General features: G+C 34.8%; 1 protein-coding gene across 2 annotated transcripts in view; it reads left to right on the forward strand.

Moving 5' to 3' along the window:
- Positions 1–18,375, forward strand: part of LOC144968999 (uncharacterized) — a 69,179-nt gene extending 50,804 nt beyond the window's left edge. For both annotated transcript variants that reach the window (XM_078907932.1, XM_078907933.1), the window contains exons 17-35: positions 188–1,006; positions 2,164–2,289; positions 2,877–3,487; positions 4,100–4,215; positions 5,219–5,337; positions 5,694–5,806; positions 6,648–6,789; positions 7,562–7,812; positions 8,393–8,450; positions 9,055–9,134; positions 10,163–10,232; positions 11,172–11,389; positions 12,482–12,596; positions 12,926–13,063; positions 14,109–14,299; positions 14,932–15,159; positions 15,974–16,040; positions 17,095–17,256; positions 17,751–18,375. In XM_078907932.1, the coding sequence (XP_078764058.1) occupies positions 188–1,006; positions 2,164–2,289; positions 2,877–3,487; positions 4,100–4,215; positions 5,219–5,337; positions 5,694–5,806; positions 6,648–6,789; positions 7,562–7,812; positions 8,393–8,450; positions 9,055–9,134; positions 10,163–10,232; positions 11,172–11,389; positions 12,482–12,596; positions 12,926–13,063; positions 14,109–14,299; positions 14,932–15,159; positions 15,974–16,040; positions 17,095–17,256; positions 17,751–17,900 (3,774 nt within the window). In that variant the 3' untranslated portion in view covers positions 17,901–18,375. The remainder of the gene's footprint in view (positions 1–187; positions 1,007–2,163; positions 2,290–2,876; positions 3,488–4,099; positions 4,216–5,218; positions 5,338–5,693; positions 5,807–6,647; positions 6,790–7,561; positions 7,813–8,392; positions 8,451–9,054; positions 9,135–10,162; positions 10,233–11,171; positions 11,390–12,481; positions 12,597–12,925; positions 13,064–14,108; positions 14,300–14,931; positions 15,160–15,973; positions 16,041–17,094; positions 17,257–17,750) is intronic.
- The last annotated feature ends 2,461 nt before the right edge of the window (positions 18,376–20,836 follow it).

Raw genomic sequence — 20,836 nt, forward strand, 5'->3', positions numbered from 1 at the left:
TTGATTTGAGTGTGGTATATGTGTGTGCATGTAGTATATATGTGTGTGTATGTATTGTGCTGAGTGCTGGTGAACTTGAGTGTTTTTATTGTTTTACCTTTTTCTGTTCTCTTTCTTGGTCTTGATCATTCCTTACCCATAAATACTTGCACAATAATATTGTAATTCATTTTTTATCCCTTTTCAGTTGTCGGAGCTAAAGGAATTTGAGTCTGCCACTAATTTGGAGGGTATAGAAACCATCCGTACGAAGAGTTTAGCCTCATCAAGTCTTCTCTCATCTCAGACGACATCAAATAAATCTCTGACAGATATGTTAGAGCAACAAGGCCCTGCTATCCGTTTCATGTTTGAACCTGATAAACCAACAGTCCTTGCTCCATGTCAACTTCCACCAAAGCGTAAATCAGTGACCCAGTGGTTGCGTGATAGACTGACTGAGGTCATAAAAGGAAAGGAAAATGTCCAGCTTGTCAAAGGAGGAAATGGAGACAACAGAAGGCTTGTCAAAGAAACAGGTGATAAAAACAATCAGACGGTAACACAATCGAAGAGGAAGTCTGTCATGTTTACCCAATTGCCAGCTGGCATAGACTCTGATGACTCTTCCTCACCAACATCATCTCCTCGTCATGATTTGGAGGACACTGATTCAGATACTACCCTGTCGCCATCAACATCTCAAATCCCTGCAAGAACCACACAGATATTGGCTCAAGGTAGAAACTCGAGGAAACGAAAACTTGAACTCTCATCCCGTACAGATCTTGAACAGGCATTTACTTCTCAAACTACGAGAAAAGCGAAAAGTAAATTAAAGTTAAAAACCCCAGCTAAGTCTGGGTTCGCAGATAAAAGTCTTGAAGTGGATAGGTCAGTGACGATGAGTGGGTCAGAGGAAAGCAACACACCACAACATGGAAGCGTGTCTACACAGCTGTTGAAGAGAATTTCCACTAATACCGAAAGTGATCTGAGGAGGAATGTACTCTCATCTCAGCCTCGGGTAATTTCACATTTGGCATTTTAGAAAAATGAACATAAGTCATTTGAAATCTCAATTTGCAGATAATTTTACTTTTGAATGATATTGATTTTGATAGTGATAATGATTGAAAAAATAAAAGGAATCATACAAGGAAACACTTTCATTAAAGGTTTTTTCTTGTTTTAAAAAAAATCTGAAAACTTTCATATAGATCCACAATGTATGTACACCTATTGAAGAAGTGAATTAAATTGTTTTGATATACAATTTCAAACATCATGATTTCTATACCTATGTTTTAAAAACTGTTGTCGTTACTGTTGCCACAACCACCACCGCCACCACTGCCACTACTATCACTATTATTATATTATTCCTCCTACTACTAATACTACTACTGTAAAAAGTAATGAACAAAAAAACAAATGAATAGAACAGCTTCAAAAAAGAACAAAATACCCAACAAGGAACGCTTTAGGCTCAAAACCTATCTTCAGCCAACAACAAAAAACAAAGACATAAATACATTACTATTTTGAAAATACAAGAGCAGCATCAATACTTTTCATTCTACCCTTGTGTTAATAGCAGTTGTAATAATAATAATAATAATAATAATAATAATAATAATAATAATAATAATAATAATAATAATAATAATAATAATAATAATAATAATAATAATAATAATAACAATAATAATAATAATAATAATAATAATAATAATAATAATAATAATAATAATAATAATAATAATAATAATAAAAGTAATAATAATGATGATGATGATTAAAGATTGTGGTGGTCTTTTTACAATTTTCATGTTTAGAATGAAATTACAACACTTAACATAGGTGGTGTCTTTTGACTGGCCTTGGCTGTCAACATATTGATTGTTTGCCCTTCGTATTTGCTTTTGTTCCTGTTTGAAATATTCATTTTGTCTTACTTTTTCCTGGCTGATTTAATCTGTAAATTTAGAATATTTTTTTAATACTACCCCATCTTCTCCCTTTTTTCTGCCGTTGAAATGACTAAATGTCTCACAAGTGCTGTAAAACCTGTAGAGACAAACAAAACATAACTTTTAATAACAGTATTTTTTTTTGTTGTTTTTTTTTTTTGTATTACTGACCTAGTCTTAAAATGTGTCCTTTTCTCTCTTGTTGAAATAGCGCCAGGCCTCAGAGATGGGTTACACAGCTGCTGAAGTATCTCAGATAGAAGGACCTACTTTAAATAATTCTTTTGGCTTCAAAATCTCCATGGACAACTTGCAAGATGCCAAGGCTGTCCATAAGGTACTCTATCGTGTATACTTTGTTGAGCACTGCCACTGCCATGAATCGATTTGAACTCTGCAATGCAAATTTTAAGGGTTATGAGCTTTTTTTTTTACACACAAACCCATATTAAAAAAAACTCTCACTATCTCTCTCTCTCTCTCTCTCTCTCTCTCTCTCTCTGTGTCTCTCTCTCTCTCTCTCTCTGACACACACACACACACACACACGCACACTTGCATATTTTCTGTCAGAAATATTAGCTAGAATAGATAGATTTCCCAATTAACAGGACCCAATGATTCCATTATAGTCAATGTTGTGTCGATAACAGACCTGCTGACCTAGAAATAGCTTTTTAATAATTATACTCATTTATAGTCGTTGAAAAAAAATCCAGATGCCTTTGGTGCTTGCACTTCTTTGTCCAGTCCCTGTATTAGCTTGTTTGTTTGGCCTTAGGTGCAACTGAAGCACCAAGAGGATAAGTGTGTATGTAATAGCTAATAGAGATTCATTGTGTTTGGGGTACAGAGTAGAGGATGTTGTCTGACTGCATATTTATTTAATTTTTAAAGTGATTTTTATATTTTTCTTATTTCAAGCATCAATGTGTAACGGCAATGAGTCTTGAGTTACACGTTGAGACAAGAGGAGATTTGAGACCCAATCCAGAACATGATGCAGTCAAAGCCATTTTCTACTCTATCTTTGATGATGTTTCTCAAGAACAGACAGGGCGTAGCAGAAACGTGACAGGAATTATTATGGTTGATTCGGACTCCTGGCATATCATTACAGAAAGGACCAAAATTAAATCTACAGCTTCGTCCAATCCGTCGTCGCAGTCCGGATCAGCATCTGATCAGCCATCTACCTCAGCTGCCTTAAATCCTAATGTTTCGTCATCATCCTCATCATCACAACATGCTACTTTGCACACCCCCAAAGTCTTTGCATCACAGACACGATTGCCCAGTTCAAGCCCATCGACATCGAAAAAAGGCCGTTCAGCCAGCCCCTCCCCTTCCCCATCCAAGTCCCCCAAAGGAAAAGGCAGAACGGCCAAGAAGGGAACGCCCAGCAAGAAACCTCCAACTCCAAGCAAAGACTCGAAAGCATTGCTGGAATGCTGTGCTGTGGATGGAGATGTGGAGGTCACCTATGTCCAAGATGAGACAGATTTGATGTTGACATTGGTGGACATGATGCACAGGTAAGAAAAATAAAAGGAAATTTCTTTTTCTTCTTTTCTTTAAAAAAATATTTTGATAGTGCAGAAGTATATAAGACATGATATTTTTGAATTCACTTTTGTTGTTCAACAATCAGATGGTCATGCAGTGTGGCTATGTGGTCTTATGGTATGACACTCACTTTTGGATCAGAAAGTACTGGGTTCGAGCCTCGCTCGGCGCATGGTTGAGTCCTTGGAAAAGCCTCCTTACTCACATTCTCTCACCGTACTCAGGTGTAATATTAATATGAGTACCTGGCCGTGAACAGCGTTGTCTCTGTTGGAAAAAAATTGTAATATCGCCTCACAGGCATCATGTCTCGTTATACATGTTGTGTGTTGCTGTTGGTCAGGGACCCCTTGTAAAGCACTTTGAGCACATTTAGTGAATATTGCTCTATATAAAAGCTCATTAAAAAAAAAATTTATAAGTTTTATTAGATATCCCCAATTTATTTCAAATTGCTAGTCTAGCATATATACATACAGAAACACATGCACATAGACACACACACACACACACACATATACACACACACACATACACACATACACACTCATTTACGCTCTCTTATTTTCATTTTGATTCAGGTTTGATCCAGATATCCTGGTGGGTTTTGAAATCCAGATGTTGTCATGGGGTTACTTGCTTCAGAGGGCAGCACAGCTCAACATAAAATTGTGTTCTCAGATAGCCAGAATACCAGGTAACGTAAATGTATAATCATTACACTATTCTTGAATTTTGGTTTTAAAAAAAGGAAATATTGCATTCATCATTCATATAGCGCTTATTCACGGGAGACAATATGTTCTAAATGCTTTCCCTTTATTTTACTCAAGTGGCCGTGTGGTTAAGGCATTGCACTGTGATCCGGAAGGTCCTGGGTTCAAGCCCCACTTCAGGCACTTTCATTTTTTTCCTTGAGCAAGATTATTAACCCCCAATTTGCTCACTTCGATAACATGGGTGTTTCCTGTTGACATCAGACATCCTGTTTGATGGATTATCTATATTCCTTCACGGAATGCCAAGGTGACGGTATCTTATGGTGCCGTTGTGAAAGGGCTTATTATTATTTTTATTTTTTTTTACTCCTCATGAAGGAACAGCAAGATGATACATGCAGCCTATTAGGCATTGAGTAGTGCAGGATAGAATGCTTGAAGCTGCGGACTGTATGAAACAAAAAAAAATTTGAATATGACAGCTTCGAAATAGAAGAAAACTGAACATGTTGCCTATGATAGAATATATCCAGAAAGAGGGAAGTAGAGGTTTATCGCTACTTTTGCTTTTCCTGGATTTTATGTACCAAATATGTTTTGATATTTTTTTACCTTTGTTAATTGAAGAATGATTTTGAGTTCGGCTGTATAGCTCTGTAGCCATGAAAGTTTGGGTTAATTTCTATTCGTCATGATGGTGAATGAATGACCCTGAAAATGAATTTAGAATTGAAATGATAAGAAAATACAAATTTAATTTTTTTGCAATGAAAGAAATTGCATTCATTCACCATCATGACGAATAGAAATTAACCCAAATTTTTCACATGTGATATATGTGTTGTTTGGAAAATATTAACCTTTTGTCTCATTTTTGTTGCTTTTGTTTGGTTTGATGCTCAATGTAGAAAACTTGAAACATTAAAAAAAAAAAATTAATAATAAAACACAACTTATTGTTTTCATATATCGATGTAACAGGTGCCAAGGAAAACAGCTTTAGTTCATCAGATAGGGACCAGTGGGGGGCAGACCTTATGTCCGAAATCCACGTGGTTGGGAGGATTGTGCTGAACTTGTGGAGAATCCTGAGACATGAGGTTAGTGTGGCTTTGTGGTCTAGTGACATGAAATGTTCCCTCCATAGTCTGATATAATTTCGTGAGAAGTAATCACGATTGTGAGCAAGCCGAAATATAAGATAGAGAAACAGTTAATTGGACCGGTGATGGTTGGTTTGTAATTCCCCCTGAGTGTGGGCAAAAATCTTGTGCAACTGATCAGTCATTTGCACCGACCGTCTTCAGTCCCGTGTTCATAACTTTCTTGGTTGTATCAAGTTTGCAAGACAACTCGATTGATGACATCATTGAATGTTGCTTCTTGTCATCTAGTCATTTATATTTACTTGTAATTTGTATTTTATTTGCCTTGTCTTACTTTTCTTTTTCTTAAGGTTTCCTTGAATACATACACTTTTGAAAACTGTGTGTACCACATCCTGCACCAGAGAATGCCCCTATTCTCATTTAGAGATCTCACTAAATGGTTTGATCAAGACAAACAGAGGTTAGTCATGTTGACTCATTGTTTCTTTAATCTCCCAATTATCTATGCCCAAAGAGGATTCAGCAGATTTTTACTCGAAATGGGTTATACAAATTGAGTTATTAGGTTGTGACCAATGTACTGGAAAAAGCAAATGGTATTTTCCATTCATTAAAAAAAATTAACTGTGTTTTTGGCATAGGTCAATCTTAACTCTTTTTTTTTTTTTTTTTTTGGATAATGAGAAAAATGTATAACTTATAACAGTTCATTTTAAACAAAAGTAATAGCATGGTTATTGTAAGTTTACATTTCATTGACAAGTCAAATCTAGGCATTTTAGGATAGTGTTAAGAATTTCTTCTATATATTAAAATACTTTTGGCCAAAACAGGCTTGCAAAGCAGTATAAAATTGCATATACTGGGAAGTGGATTTGTCTAAAATAATTATCTATTGATAAAATCCGATTGACCAAAAATGGCATCAAATTTTGGACCTATTTGGTTGTTTTGTATTGTGATAAATTTCATTCAAAGGACGAGGAATGAATGATGCATTCTGAAAAGCGAGACAAGTTGTGAACTATGAAATTACATTCATGACCTCCTGCCTACTGCATTCAGGTCATTCAATCCACCACCCCTTTAAGTTTGTGACATTAATATGTAAATTACCCATTGCATTGTTGTGCTTCTTGAAGAAGTAATAATATATTGTTTTAATGTTGAAAATATGCTTTGTTTTGGGATAAGATATGAAAATAAGAAGCTGCACAATAGTTGTTGGTTGGCAATCTAGGCCAAAAAGCATATTTCTTAGACGAGATAAATATAAATATTCATGTCATCGTTTCCTGAAGGTGGAGAGTGATCGACCATTACGTGAGGAGGGTGGAAAGTCAGCTCAAGATGATAGACCAATTGGATTTGATAGGCAAGACCAGCGAGTTTGCCCGTGTCTTTGGAATTGAGTTCTATGATGTCCTGTCAAGAGGTTCTCAGGTAACTCTTATAGCCAACAATTACTACTAGTTCATCATCTTTATTTTCCATAAAGGCCCATTAGCTCAAATAGTTGAGTGCTGATTGACGGACATGCAAATGATGCGAGTTTGAATCTTTGATAGTGTGCTTGAAAGCAGATATCCACTTCATATCTGTTAGTAAGCACTTGCTACAGATGGTATTCATATCCGGAGGCTTGCAAGCAGTTATTGCCTCGGACACAGGAACAAGAGACTTTCAAACTGGACATTGCTAAGGATAAGTGGGCTATCCCATAATTTTTCAAAGATGAGAGAATATCTTCACTTTATCTCACAGTTAAAAAAAAAAAAGTCCAAATCAAGTTTCATTAATAGCACACAATGTCAGTATTTCATGTTAATTCTTTTGACAATAAAAAATGAATGATCTTATAATAAAAAAGGTCCAACATAATTTTTTAAAATGGCATCCTAGTAATGTTGTCAAAACTATTCTATAATATGGGATAGCCCATTTCACCTTTCTTTAAATTGACCAATTATATTTGATTCCCCCCCCCCCCCCCCCCTCACACACACACACACACACACACACACACTTGTTATCATCTTTCTTCTTATTATTTTTATTTTTATATTTTTTGTTTGTTTTTATTCTAATAAAATAAAGGAAAGTTAAGGTAATATTGTACAATTTTGTTGAATTGAAGACAATTTCTTATCAAATGAGATGATAATGATTGAATGGCATGTATTTTTATTTCTTATTAATATTTTAAAATCTTCAGATACGTGTGGAGTCCATGATGTTACGACTGGCCAAACCTATGAACTATGTAGCTGTCAGTCCCAGTGTCCAGCAGAGAGCCCGTCAACGGGCGCCAGAGTGCATTGCTTTGAATCTGGAGCCAGAGTCCAAATACTACACCAGTCCCGTGGTTGTCTTAGACTTCCAGTCTTTGTATCCGTCCATCATGATTGCTTACAACTACTGTTTCTCCACCTGCTTGGGACGGCTGGACTTCCTCAACAATGCAAAGTGAGTAATTATAAGTGAAAGTCTAAACATGAAAAGTCCTTTTTAACACAGGTTCAATCCTGCCCTTGACAGAGAAAATATTGGTATATGCAGATTTTTAAAGTATCTGATCGCGGGTGGTTGGATGGGAGCATCACCCTTGAATCATATACCTATGATGTTCGCATGGGTGTACGATCCGATAGTGATGTCGTTTCTTCTTCTCTTTACTAGCCTATCCTGCTTCTTTGGTTTGTGATTGTATTTTTGACAGGGGATATTTTTTTTCTGTAAATCTTCTGCCTGTTTGTTCTTGGTTATTTATAATTTAGCTTATGATATCTTTAGGTTATGATTTTGATTTACATTTGTACTATTTTTGTTAGATTGCTTGTTTTTTTGTTTCAGCGGTCTCTCATATAACCTCAATTGTGTTGGCAGAGACCTAAAGCAATAAACAACAAACAACAAAGTATCTGATCTAAATTTGGTTTAATTTGAATTTTAAATGAAAAATATCGTTTTCAATATCAATGGCTTTACTTTTCTATTCTAATTCGTTTTCATCATTCATGTCAGAAGTTTTTTATTTCATTTTCAGTGATGGTCCCATTGAATTTGGTTGCACATCGTTACCAATCTCTGCAAAAGTTTTGAAGGTGAGTTCTAGGATTGATTTTTGTCCAAATGAATTCTGATTATGCTCAACTACATGTATTATAAGATTTATTTTATCCAAAGGGATCCTTTTAAAACAGGTCTTTAATTTCAATTTTTGTTTTTTTTTTAATTAAAAAAAATTATTGTCCAACTTAAAAAAAAATCATTAGACAGTTAACGATTACATTCCTCGCCTACAACGATCGACCAACGACTTGGAAAAAATGAGGATATGTCCTTAGACGACTTCACACAATACTGGGTTTGCAAGTTGTTAATGTACACGTAATGTGTAGGCTTTCCAACGACTGCAGCATCGGTACCATTGATTTTAGCACATGCTTATTTACTACAGGAATTTTGGTTCACATTGATATTCGTTATTCATGTGTAAAAGATTTGAGGCTGTAGAATGTTATTGATATTTTTCCCTAATGTCAATAATATTTTTCCAAGTAGTGTGTCATTTTCTTGCCTATCCTGTTTTTATAAATCCAAATGTGAAAACTCAGCCTAATATGATTATTTACTTATGCTATTTTTTTGCCATTTTTAAATAAATGTGAAATGAAACTATCACTCCTGTTATTTTGTTTCTATCAGAGTTTAAAGTCGAAAGTTACGATATCACCCAATGGCGTTGCTTTTGTCAAGTCTTCAGTTTGTAAAGGAATCATTTCAAGGTGATTATTTAATTATATTAAAAAATCTAGCATTGGCTTTGTTTTTTTTTTTGCTACAATTTTAAAAAAATGTTTATAGCATCTTACATTTGATATATTTAATCTTCAAGCACAAAGCAGAGGGACCAGTATCTGTTCTTGGTCAAGGTTTTCTGACCCCCCCCCCCTCCCTTCCACCCTTTACCTAACCAGCAGTTATTGAGCTGTGAAATTTTTTTAGATCTGGGGATAAGTACTTTTTTAGAAACCCCAGGAAAAGTAAAGAATCCTGAGCCTTTTGGCTATGAGGGACTTCTTAAAAGTAAATTGTGTTTGAAACGGAATTCTTTTTGATAAGAAAATAACAAAAAATTTTATAATCTTTCCTGTTTGAAGTTTAGTTTGTTTCTCCATGTATAATAAGTTATATATATATAATACAGTACCTACAATAAAACTTTTAATTAAATTTGAAACAGCTTGAATGTCTGTGTATCTAATATAAAATACTGATATAGTCAGGAGAGCAGCCTACTAGCGAAACAGCGAAACTTGATCAAGATGCATCCTTATTGGTAAATGTATATCTGTACTATGTAGCATAGTTGTTGTTATGAGTATTGGACTTGGTCAATTTCCTTTGCTCTGATGTAATGCATGGATGAATAAATGGCAGTTTCTTGGCAAAGAGTGTCTCTTTGTTGACCTACCATTTTTATAATAAGACCTTTTTCCTGATCTAAATGCGGCTATGTGGTCTAGTGGTATGACACTCGCTTTCGGATCGGAAGGTCCTGGGTTCGAGCCTCGTGCTCGGCGCATAGTTGAGTCCTCACATTCTCTCACCGTACTCGGGTGTAAAATGAGTACCTGGCCGTTAACAGCGTTGTCTTTGTCCGAAAAATTGTAATATCGCCTAACAGGCGTCATGTCCTGTCCTACATGTTAAATGTTGCTGTTGACCATGGACACCTTGTAAAGCGCTTTGAGCACATTTAGCGGATATTGCGCTATATAAAGCTCAATATTTAAATATTATTTTGTTGCAGAATGGTGGAAGAAATCCTTAACACCAGAATCATGGTCAAGAAATCCATGAAAGACTGCAAGGATGATAAGGTAAATAAACTGTTTAAAAATAAAACCCTCATCACATGATGTGATATGAGACACGAGTCTTTGTTTCTTTCCTGTCTGAGAAAAGTCATACTCTAGCTAATGGCCAATGCCAAATCTGCTGTATTGAACACTGACAAAACACATTTTTTTTTTCGTTGTGTCCTGAAATCTTTCATCTTATAATATTATTTATTAAGACATCCCCAACTAGTCAAAAGGTTTGGGACTTTTGAAAGTTAGGGGCGATCTTAATTGATCAATATTTGAAGCTAAAGTTTTCATGCGGAAATGAAAAAAAAAAAGAAGTGTTTTGTCAGTGTACGACAGATAGATTAATCGTATTTGTACATCAGTAAAAGAGTTGGGTGTCACTTATCTCTGGATTGGCCATTGTTCATGACCCACTGCCTTGATCTGGTGTTCTATCTGGATGACAAGATGCTGAAAAATGAACTAAAAATTATAATGATCCGATATGTGAAATTTTATTGTCTGGCACTTTTAAGAAACGGCAATCATTATCTCCAACAAAATATAAACATAAATGATGTATCATATTTTTTCACAATAAATTAAATTGTTAGGGTCTAAATCTTGCCAAGATAATATGAGGCAATGGGTCAGATTCGATTATTTGAAGACTTTGATGTAAATATGCTTTTGATAGATATGAATCGAATACAAAAAAAAAAAATAAGCAAAAATTGGATGAAAAGTAGTACTTCTTGTATCAAGATACTAATAAACTATCACGAAGGAGGCAAAAAAGCAACAAAGCAAACCCCCCCCCCCCCCCCCCCCCCAAAAAAAAACAACAAAAAAACAACTTCATTTGCTATTGTCAATAGTTGGTATCAAGACTATATTACAAACTTAAATGTAAACATTAATTGATCAGAGCTCTTGATGTTTGACCCTTATGCTTTCTTTCTATAATAGACTCTGTCAAGAATGTTGGATGCAAGGCAGCTCGGTCTCAAACTCATTGCAAATGTGACATACGGTTACACAGGTGCCAGCTTCTCGGGTCGGATGCCTTGTGTGGAGGTGGCTGACAGCATTGTGCGTAAGGCCCGGGAGTCATTGGAGAGAGCTATCAAACTGGTTGAAGACACACCTCGTTGGGGTGCCAAAGTTGTTTATGGGGACACTGACAGGTGAGGAACTATCACAAGATCAATTTCTTTTCAAGGTATCAATTTGTCTATTAGTCCATAAGGCCCATGGATTTTGAGTTTATCCAGGTTTTTTATTGTTAAACAGACCGTATCAATTTCGTGTTACCCTTAGGGTAGGATGTTAGTCTGTCTCAAAGATTTTTGGGAAATCCAGCTCCCCAAATCTACTGATTGAATAAAGGAAACTATGCAAAATATTGTTCTCAAGAGCATATGTTCTTTGCAATCACTAACTGATTTATTTTGATTGTATTCAGACCAGATGTGGTGACTATGCATGACTAGTTGCTGTTGTCAATGCTGTCCCCCATCTTTGTTTTTAATAGTGTTGTTTCAGTCTGAAAAAATTGTAGTATCACCTAACAGGTGTCGTGTCTTTTTCTACATGTTACGTTTTGCTAGAGTGTGTGCCATGATTAGATGAGCTTTAAAAATCATCATAAATTCAATTTTGTTGACGCCCAGATGGAATTTTAGCAACTTATAGTCTTATTATAAAACATTCTATTTGCTGAAGAATTAAAGTTGTTTTATGTTTTTGATTGAAAAATTCAATTTCTTATTGGAAAAATTAATGCATTGTAAATTACAGAAAAACGGTCTATTTATGATTGAAATATCACAATCATTATGAAAAGCACTGGTATAAAATACATATGAATAAAAGTAGGAAATATTGATGAATATCACAATGTAAAGAAATTTGGGTTTAAGCTCATTGTGAAGCCATAACAAAGAAATGAAAGTGAACATAAATCGACTGGTATCACCTGATAATAGCTTAACTGAACTCAATAAGGGATTCCTCGCAATTTGGTAGGTGTGACCCTGGGTTATCACTGTGGCTTAGTTACTGCTCAGGTGATATTTTTATTTCTGTGTTTGGACCATATGAACATTTTGATGAAACCAGGTCAGCAATAGATACATTTGTTGTGGTGAACTTGTTTGTATTTCTGTCAATAATTCAGTTTTGCTCACTGTATTTCATGTGATTCTCATAACATTTTTTTTTGGACTAAAGACACTTATCAACAATTAATATACTGTTTCTCCATTCCATTTATTCAGCATGTTCCTACACTTTCCTGGTCGTAGTAAAGATGAAGCCTTTGTATTGGGTCATGAAATTGCCGATGCTGTCACCGCAATGTTCCCTAAACCAATGAAACTCAAGTTTGAAAAGGTAATCAAAATTTGTTAAAATATGTCCATCTCTGTGCTTTTATTTTTTGGTGTCAAACCTAAAACTTTTGTAATCATCATTATGATGTTGATCATCATCATCGCCACTTCCGCTGCCACCACCACCCACTACCACCATCATCACCATTGTCATCATCATCATCATCATCATCATCATCATCATCATCATCATCATCATCATCATCATCATCATCTTGTGGCTGTTGCTTTTTGTAGTTTTAAAAAAAGATATTCTAGTTTATTTTTGGTCTCTTGGACTTTGACTTATGAATTAATTATAAATTGTCACACAATATTGTATATTTTAAGGTATACTTACCATGTGTCTTGGAGACGAAAAAGCGCTATGTGGGTTTTATGTATGAGACACCAGATCAGAAGACACCCGTCTTTGATGCGAAAGGAATTGAGACAGTTAGGAGGGATTCTTGTAGCGCTGTCTCAAAAGTAAGTACAGTGTGTCTGGACATACATGTTTGTAATTTGCTATATTAAAATTTAATTATTTTAAATTAATGAATATGAATAGTCACTTTTGTTAAAAAAAAAGATGAAAAAAAAATGAAAATGTAACAGCTGTGTACATTCATAAAATATTTATCAAAGAACATTTCAGGCCTACTCCCTTCCTCAGCCAGATAATTCTTTTACAACTGACATATTTTTCCCCTTGTCACCGAATACATTGTGTATTGTACTCTACTGTCTCTTCTTCTACCTCATCATCTTCTTTTCCATTCACTCTCAATATCTCTACCAGCTCATTAATTATTGTATGTTGTGGAAATGTCTCATTTCCCTGCGGTTATTAGTACTAATCAGGCTGACATATGAAATCATGTCATCAATGCCTAATGCTTTTCTGGGTTTCAACATTACTGAGTTATTAGCCAGGGTGTCTGGCTAACACAAAAAAAAAAAAAAATGCAAGTGACTAGAAAAAGTATAGTTCTGCTGGATAATTTATATTCAAGAATCCTAAATACGTTTACCTCATAGTATTGTGATGTTTACCTCCTTTTACTTGTTTTTGAATTATCCTCACATTAAGTAAACCTGTTTGTCAGGCTATGCCTTCTAGACTTTCTATCCCACCCACTCCTGCCCAACAAAAAGACCTTAACCCTTCATGACCAATTTGATAGCCAAGAAAATGTAGCACCGTAATGATGAAATGTCTTACTTGGTGTGAATTACAATTACAAGATTGTATGGTCTTATTTTAAGCACTGTCTATGAAACAAATACTTTAGTCATACTATTTTTTTTATACTTCATAATGTTGCAATACTATTTTCATGTTTTGTTGTTAAATTGAATTCGTATCACGTTTCCATCAAACTTGTCTTACTGTAATATGTTTTGTTTTATATCACTGTAAAGCGCTTAGAGCCTGTGACAACGGGGTAAAGCGCTATATAAATGCCATTTATTATTATAAGGACATTTTAAAAATACATCTAGAATTTATCTAAATTTTCATTTTATACAGATCCTTGAGCGTTCCATCAAGATGTTGTTTTCTACCCATGACTTGTCCCGGGTTAGGTCTTACGTTTGTCGACAGTTGCACAAACTTCTGGAAGGTCGTGTCAGCCTCCTAGATCTCATATTTGCTAAAGAGTTCAGAGGGAAGATGGGATACAAACCAGGGGCTTGTGTTCCATCTCTAGAAATAGCAAGGTAAAGAATGAATAGTATTGTGTAAGACCTTCTGTAATATTTTGTGTTTGTTGCAAGGAGTGTTAAACACTTCATTTGGAGAATTTATCAGCTCTTACCAAATCATTTTTGTGAGACCATCAGCCATTAATCATTAATATGATCCGTGTGCAAGTGCATAGTGGCCAACAACCATCCCGATAAAATCAGGACTGTCCCGATTTGGCAATCTGGAGGAAAATGGACAAAAAAAGGTCTTTTTTAGTAAAGGAAATGACCATTGCATGTCCCAGAATTATGATTTTTGACCAGCGAATTAAAACAGGGAACAGACAAATAGAGAGAAAGTAAAAAATGTAAGTTTAATGTTTAGCAGTCTCAATTTAGATTAATTTTATAGTAGTCCAGACATAATATCGTTTTGGGTCATGAAGCTAGCACATGATATGGTGCCCGTTGTAGCTCTTTGAAAAATGGGCAGCTATGCAAGTGTGTTAGTAATGATTATTTTGGCAGGTAAGCATTTTACCCAAATTGCATGCTATCTATAAATCAAAAGTCTGAATATGTTAAAGACGTTACAATTAAATGCTCAACAAGGGAACAATAAATGGTGAATTATATTTTAATTTGATCACTCTCCTTTACCCCAGAAAACGGTTGAAAGCCGATCCATGTTCAGAACCCCGTGTTGGGGAGCGAGTGCCTTATGTTATTGTGCATGGAAGTCCTGGCCTACCATTGATCCAGCTGGTGAGAGAACCTCAGGAATTGATCAAGGACAGAACTCTAAGACTCAATGCCATCTACTATATCACCAAGCAAATTCTTCCTCCCTTAGACAGGCTTTTTTCTCTTGTTGGAGTCAATGTCTTCAAATGGTGAGTATTTACAAACATCTGGGCTTCAAAAAATCATGATGTTCATGGATATTACCACCCTCTTGGTGAAAATCCTTTGATCAATGCAGTGTATTCAGAAATGAGCCTGTGCGAAAAGCTGGATCCTATAAGCATGTCTTAATAATAATAATACTAATAGATCTTTATTGTCCATAAATATGGCAATTTGTCATTTAGTTACACTTGTTATAACGTTAAATGATAACTATAACATTGAACAGATATTTCACTCCTACTTCTCTCTTCTCTCTTCTCTCTTCTCTCTCTCTCTCTCTCTCTCTCTCTCTCTCTCTCTCTCTCTCTCTCTCTCTCTCTCTCTCTCTCTCTCTCTCTCTCTCTCATATTGTCATTGATGACTACAACTCGTTCTCTTTTATCTTTTCATCTTGTTTAAATTTTTGAAAAATCTTTTTATCGGTTGTGGCAAAAGCATCAGATATATAAGCATAATCAACGCTATGTTCTCTCTTTATAAAACCTTTTCATAGAACATGACATCATAGTTATGTATGCAGTTGGTTTATCTTATATTTTAGACAACATGAATACCATTCTTATAATCTTCTGTGATAGATAAAAAGATTGTCATTTCTCAAAAGAAATTAATATTTTCTCAAGAGTTTTTGGCTTGGTCTCATAAATGTTGGGAAAAGTAATTAATTGACCATATTGGCAAGATTTTAAAGAATGATAAATTTTTTACACAATTGTATTAAGTATCATGTTGATAGTTTTTCTTGAAATTCCAATTTTTGGAAGTGAGCTTATGGCTTATCTTTCTTCTACCTTGAAGGTACCATGAGATGCCGAAGGTGGTTCGTATTGGACACATAATGGGAATGGATGTCAACACAAAACAGGTCACTCAGCTCTTTGTTATTGTTTTTAGACAGCCATTTGTGTGATAAGTTATTTCAATCAGACTCTAAACGTTCAAGGTTACACATTTTATTTTGTGTTGGTACATTCCGTCCGGCTGGTGGATGTTATTAGTGTTTTACCTCAACGCACTGCATCAATAGCATTAAAAGAAGAAGAATTGTTTGCTATTCTTTGGATAAGATATTGGTCTGTAGCAGAGCACTGTGACAAATCTGGCAAACCCATTTAACAGTCACTGTTCAGTGGACAGAAGGGTCAGAAACTATCTTGTCATAATATAGTATTGTGAGACCAATAGAAGCTGCTACTGCCTTCAGAGAGAGCTTCCAATTCCCATTTTCCTCAGGATTTTCATGGTTTTGTGTATCTTTATAAAATGCTTTCAGTTCAGAATTGTTTAGAAGCTATTTTCTGGATTGTTTAGTGATGTCTACACATGAATATGACTAATTTGAGAGTTTTAGATTTTTTACGTGGCGTTTATTGATTTCATCACATAGACTCTCATTTTCATGTCTAATCATTTCTATGTATCAAAACTCTATCAGAATAATTGCAGGAACTACTATTCCTCAATCTCGAACGTAATAAAAAGATTTCACTATTATTTTAAAACGTTAAATATTTTGAAAAAAGTTCTTTAGCCTCAATCAGTTTTTCAGTTTCACCCTGTACCTGCCAGTAACATTCACTGTGAGCTCTCTCTCTCTCTCTCTCTCTCTCTGTCTCTCTCGCTCTCTCTCTCTCTCTGTCTCTCTCTCTCTCTCTCTGTCTCTCTCTCTCTCTCTCTCTCTCTCTCTCTCTCTCTCTCTCTCTCTCTCTCTCTCTCTCTCTCTCTCTCTCTCTCTCTCTCTCTCTCTCTCGTTGTTCTAGCCCTTGAATTAAAAAAAATTGATCTTGATGACTCCTTTAATTTTACAATGGAATTGCTGTAGGAACCCTATCAAAACTCAACTAGAAATTGTCAAGGTTGGTAACAAATGTATTAAAAGATTTGGAAAGGACACTATATTTAAACTTTTCTTCTTTTAGGGCACAATTTCCCAGTTCTTTGCCACCAGCAACTGTCCTGTGTGTGATGCCCAGACCAAGACACCCGTGTGTGGAGAGTGTAGGAAGGATCCTCAACTAGTGGTCACTACTCTGAATGCCAAGATTGGACAATGGGAGGACACCTTCACTAGACTGGCTCAGGTCAGTTTGCCTTAATTTTAGGCAACATCATTTTAAATTTGAGCTTTTTATATAGTATAAATCCACTTTATATGCTCAAATCACTTTACAAAGGATCCTGAGCCAACAACAACACTTATTATGTTTGGTGGTGTTATGCCTGTAAGCCGCTATTACAATTTTTTTCTCAATAGAGACAAGCTGTCACCAATTATTTTACAGCTGATTCCAGTGAGAGAGTGTGAGTAAAGAGTCTTTTTCAGACACTCAACTCTGCATTGCTTTAAGTTGGATTTGGACCAGGGACCTTCCGGTCTGAAGGCGAGTGTCATACTATAAAACCACAAAATCCCAAATAACTGAAATGTGGGAAAATCTTTGACAACTCTTTCTTCTCCCCCTCCTCTTTTTCTCTTCCTTCTCCCGTCCTCGCCCTCCTCCCCCCTTTGAATCACCAGTCATCATCTCATGCCAGATTTGTCAACTGTCTTCTGTTAAATTTTCTATCCATTTAGGTATGCACCAAATGTCAAGGAACTCGAGTTGAAGATGAGACATGTATATCTGTGGATTGCCCAATCTTGTTCAGGAGGCACATTGCCGTACAGAATCTGCACAGGGCCGAAACCTATAGCCAGATATTGAATAAATACCTCAGCTTTTGACCAAACAGACTGGACTAATCTCCCAAGACGAATTCATAAGAGAGAACCTTGGCGTTTGATTCTGTCATGCTTCTAAAAGTTAATTCAAAGAAAAATTGTCCCTTACCATCATCATGTGTTGAATATACACTTTGATTTTTGATACAGTAGACTGATGATTTTTGATACAGTAGACTGATTTATCACCCACATCTCCTTCCAAAACACCTTATTATTTGATTAGTTTTCATCCCTGTGACTCAAATGGAAAACGTTTAACGGCTGAAAAGATATACCCGTTATGTTTGGGTCAATTGAGGAAGATGATGATGATGATGATGATGATGATGATGATGATGATGATGATGATGATGATGATGATGATGATGATGATGATGAAGAAGAAGAAGAAGAAGAAGAAGAAGAAGAAGAAGAAGAAGAAGAAGAAGAAGAAGAAGAAGAAGAAGAAGAAGAAGAAGAAGAAGAAGAAGAAGAAGAAGAAGAGGAAGAAGAAGAAGAAGCTTATTTTCTCAATTCATCAGATCAAAAACTTGTGCCATTTTCGTATCATGCACCTCCCTAATTTTTGTCTGTTATTCATTTTCAGACTGTTAAAACCATTCAATTTTCAATTGGAGCTTAAAATCCATTAAAAAAAAAAATCTTATGCGAGTCTCTCCCTGTCAGTAGATCAAAGACAATGATTCTCATCCTTTTCTCTAAATATAATATAACATCAGCTTTTTGTTCTTTTTGTAAACATTTAATCCTGAAAATTGATCACAGGCATAGATCACACATGTATAATTTTAAAAAAATTAAGTTTTACAATACATTTTTAAAATAAATGTTCACACCCAATAATAACGAACAAATCTATATGTAATAGGGAGAGTAATGAAAATTCCAATGACAAAGATAAAAGTGTCGATCAGGTGCTATTTTAAAATTAAAAAAAATTTTTGTCTGCTGTTCGGACTTGCTCGTTCATTTGACACATACCTGTTTTATGACACAATATGTTATTAGTGGGAATGGAGTGCCTAGCACTTTTTAAAATGATGAAAATACTCCATTACCTGCAAACAGTGAAGCATAATTCATGAATCATAATCAGTAACATGTGAGGTTTTCTCATCACATCTCAACGACTTTAATTAAGTTTTATAACTGATTTATTATGGACTCATAACCTTACATGCAATTCACGAAAGACTTTTCAAACCTATCTTTACAAACTACAAAATTAAAAAGTAAGATGTTTTTGAATGTTGTTGAATGTTATGATAATTCATATTTTTACACAAACCACAACCCGATAAAAGATAGGGATGAAAATAAAGATTTATCCAAGGTCATTCAAACACTATGGATAAAACTTAAGATCTATGCTATAACCAACTTAAAGATATGGATAAAAGTAAAGGTCTTGCCACAAAAACATTATGGAAAAAACTTAAGATCTATGCTATAACCAACTTGAAGATATGGATAAAATTAAAGATCTTACAACAGTCGATTAAAAGATGTGGATAAATCTAAAAGCAAATGCCACAAGCAACTAAGAATTTGGATGAAATAGAATATCTTTGCCACAATCAACTGAAAGATGTGGATAAGGATTGAAAAAAAAGATCCCTGTCTCAATGAACAACGGGGGATATATGATAAATACAGGCTGTCCATAAAGTACATGGTACATGGTAAGAGTACAAATTCCTCTTATTCAATTGGGATGTCAATGAATCGTACAACACGTGACCTCTGAAAGTATTTTTCAGCCAAATCTCCACAATCTATAGCATTAATGTAAAATTAAAAATAAGTATATAGTGAAATACTGCATGTACCCAGACTTTATGGACACCCTGTATATAAAGATCTGAGTTGACGTCTGACTGTCAGTAGTAGAAGTCTGTAATGTGTTATATATTCAAAATATCTTCTCTTTTATCTTTGGATTTTCCTTCAGATGTAATTTTAATCCCACCCGACCCCACTCACCTGAACCAGTCAAAACCACATGAGTTGACAAGTTCATGCTTTTTATTTTGAACAAATAAATGAACAACATCGACAACCACAACTTTATCAGTTTTAAAGTGTCATAAAAATCCAAGATTTAGTATTTTGAAGTGTGTAAAAGGATAATAGGTTTACAGCTATATATTGCTTAACTTACTTGTAAATAATGACAACATTTTTTCCTAACTAGCTTGGATTTGAAATTATGAGAAAGATCTGTTAGCTATTTAATTTTTAAAAATGAAGATCATATTCCATCCCCATTGTAAATAGTCATATGCATTGATTATCGTTAGTTGATGCAGAATTTTTTTTTTTTTAAATGCAAACGACGAACCACCTTTGCTCATGATGTTATCATTAAATATCAAACTATTTATATTTCTTTACTCGTCCCTCCAGATTTTGTTTCATAGGTTGTGCTTTTGATTGTGATTTTGCTTTTCTGCTATGCCATTCAATGATTTAGAATTGTTGACTCCAGTAAGTAGTAGTTATTAATGTTACTGTACAAATTTCAAATACCTGCATATCATGGGATTAAAATGTGTCAATAACGCTGAAAAGTTGTGAAGTAATTGCATCAAGTATATAACAACTCCTTGAATCATTTTGTTTGTTTGTTTGTTTGTTTTTGGTTGTTTTTTTTTTTTTTGTTTTTTAATTTGGGACTACTTTTAATCTTCCTATAAAAGAAATGAAGAAAGCTTTACAAATGAATGTACCAAGTGCTAGCCACTGTTTTGCATTCCTGACCTTTTAATCTCTGATATTAATCAGCATTACTTACTGCACACTCCACGCAGAAATCTCAACTGTGTTCAAAATAATTGTATATTAATTCATTATTTTCAAGGAATGAGCAATGCTATTTACTTATTTTTATATATTTCTCTTTTTTTTTTTGTCCTAAATTTTGTGAGTATATTTTT

This window comes from Berghia stephanieae, chromosome 3 (genome assembly GCF_034508935.2).
Source record: "Berghia stephanieae isolate SIO BIC M18660-M18661 chromosome 3, UCSD_Bste_1.3, whole genome shotgun sequence".
In the NCBI taxonomy this organism is placed as follows: Eukaryota; Metazoa; Mollusca; class Gastropoda; order Nudibranchia; family Aeolidiidae; genus Berghia; species Berghia stephanieae.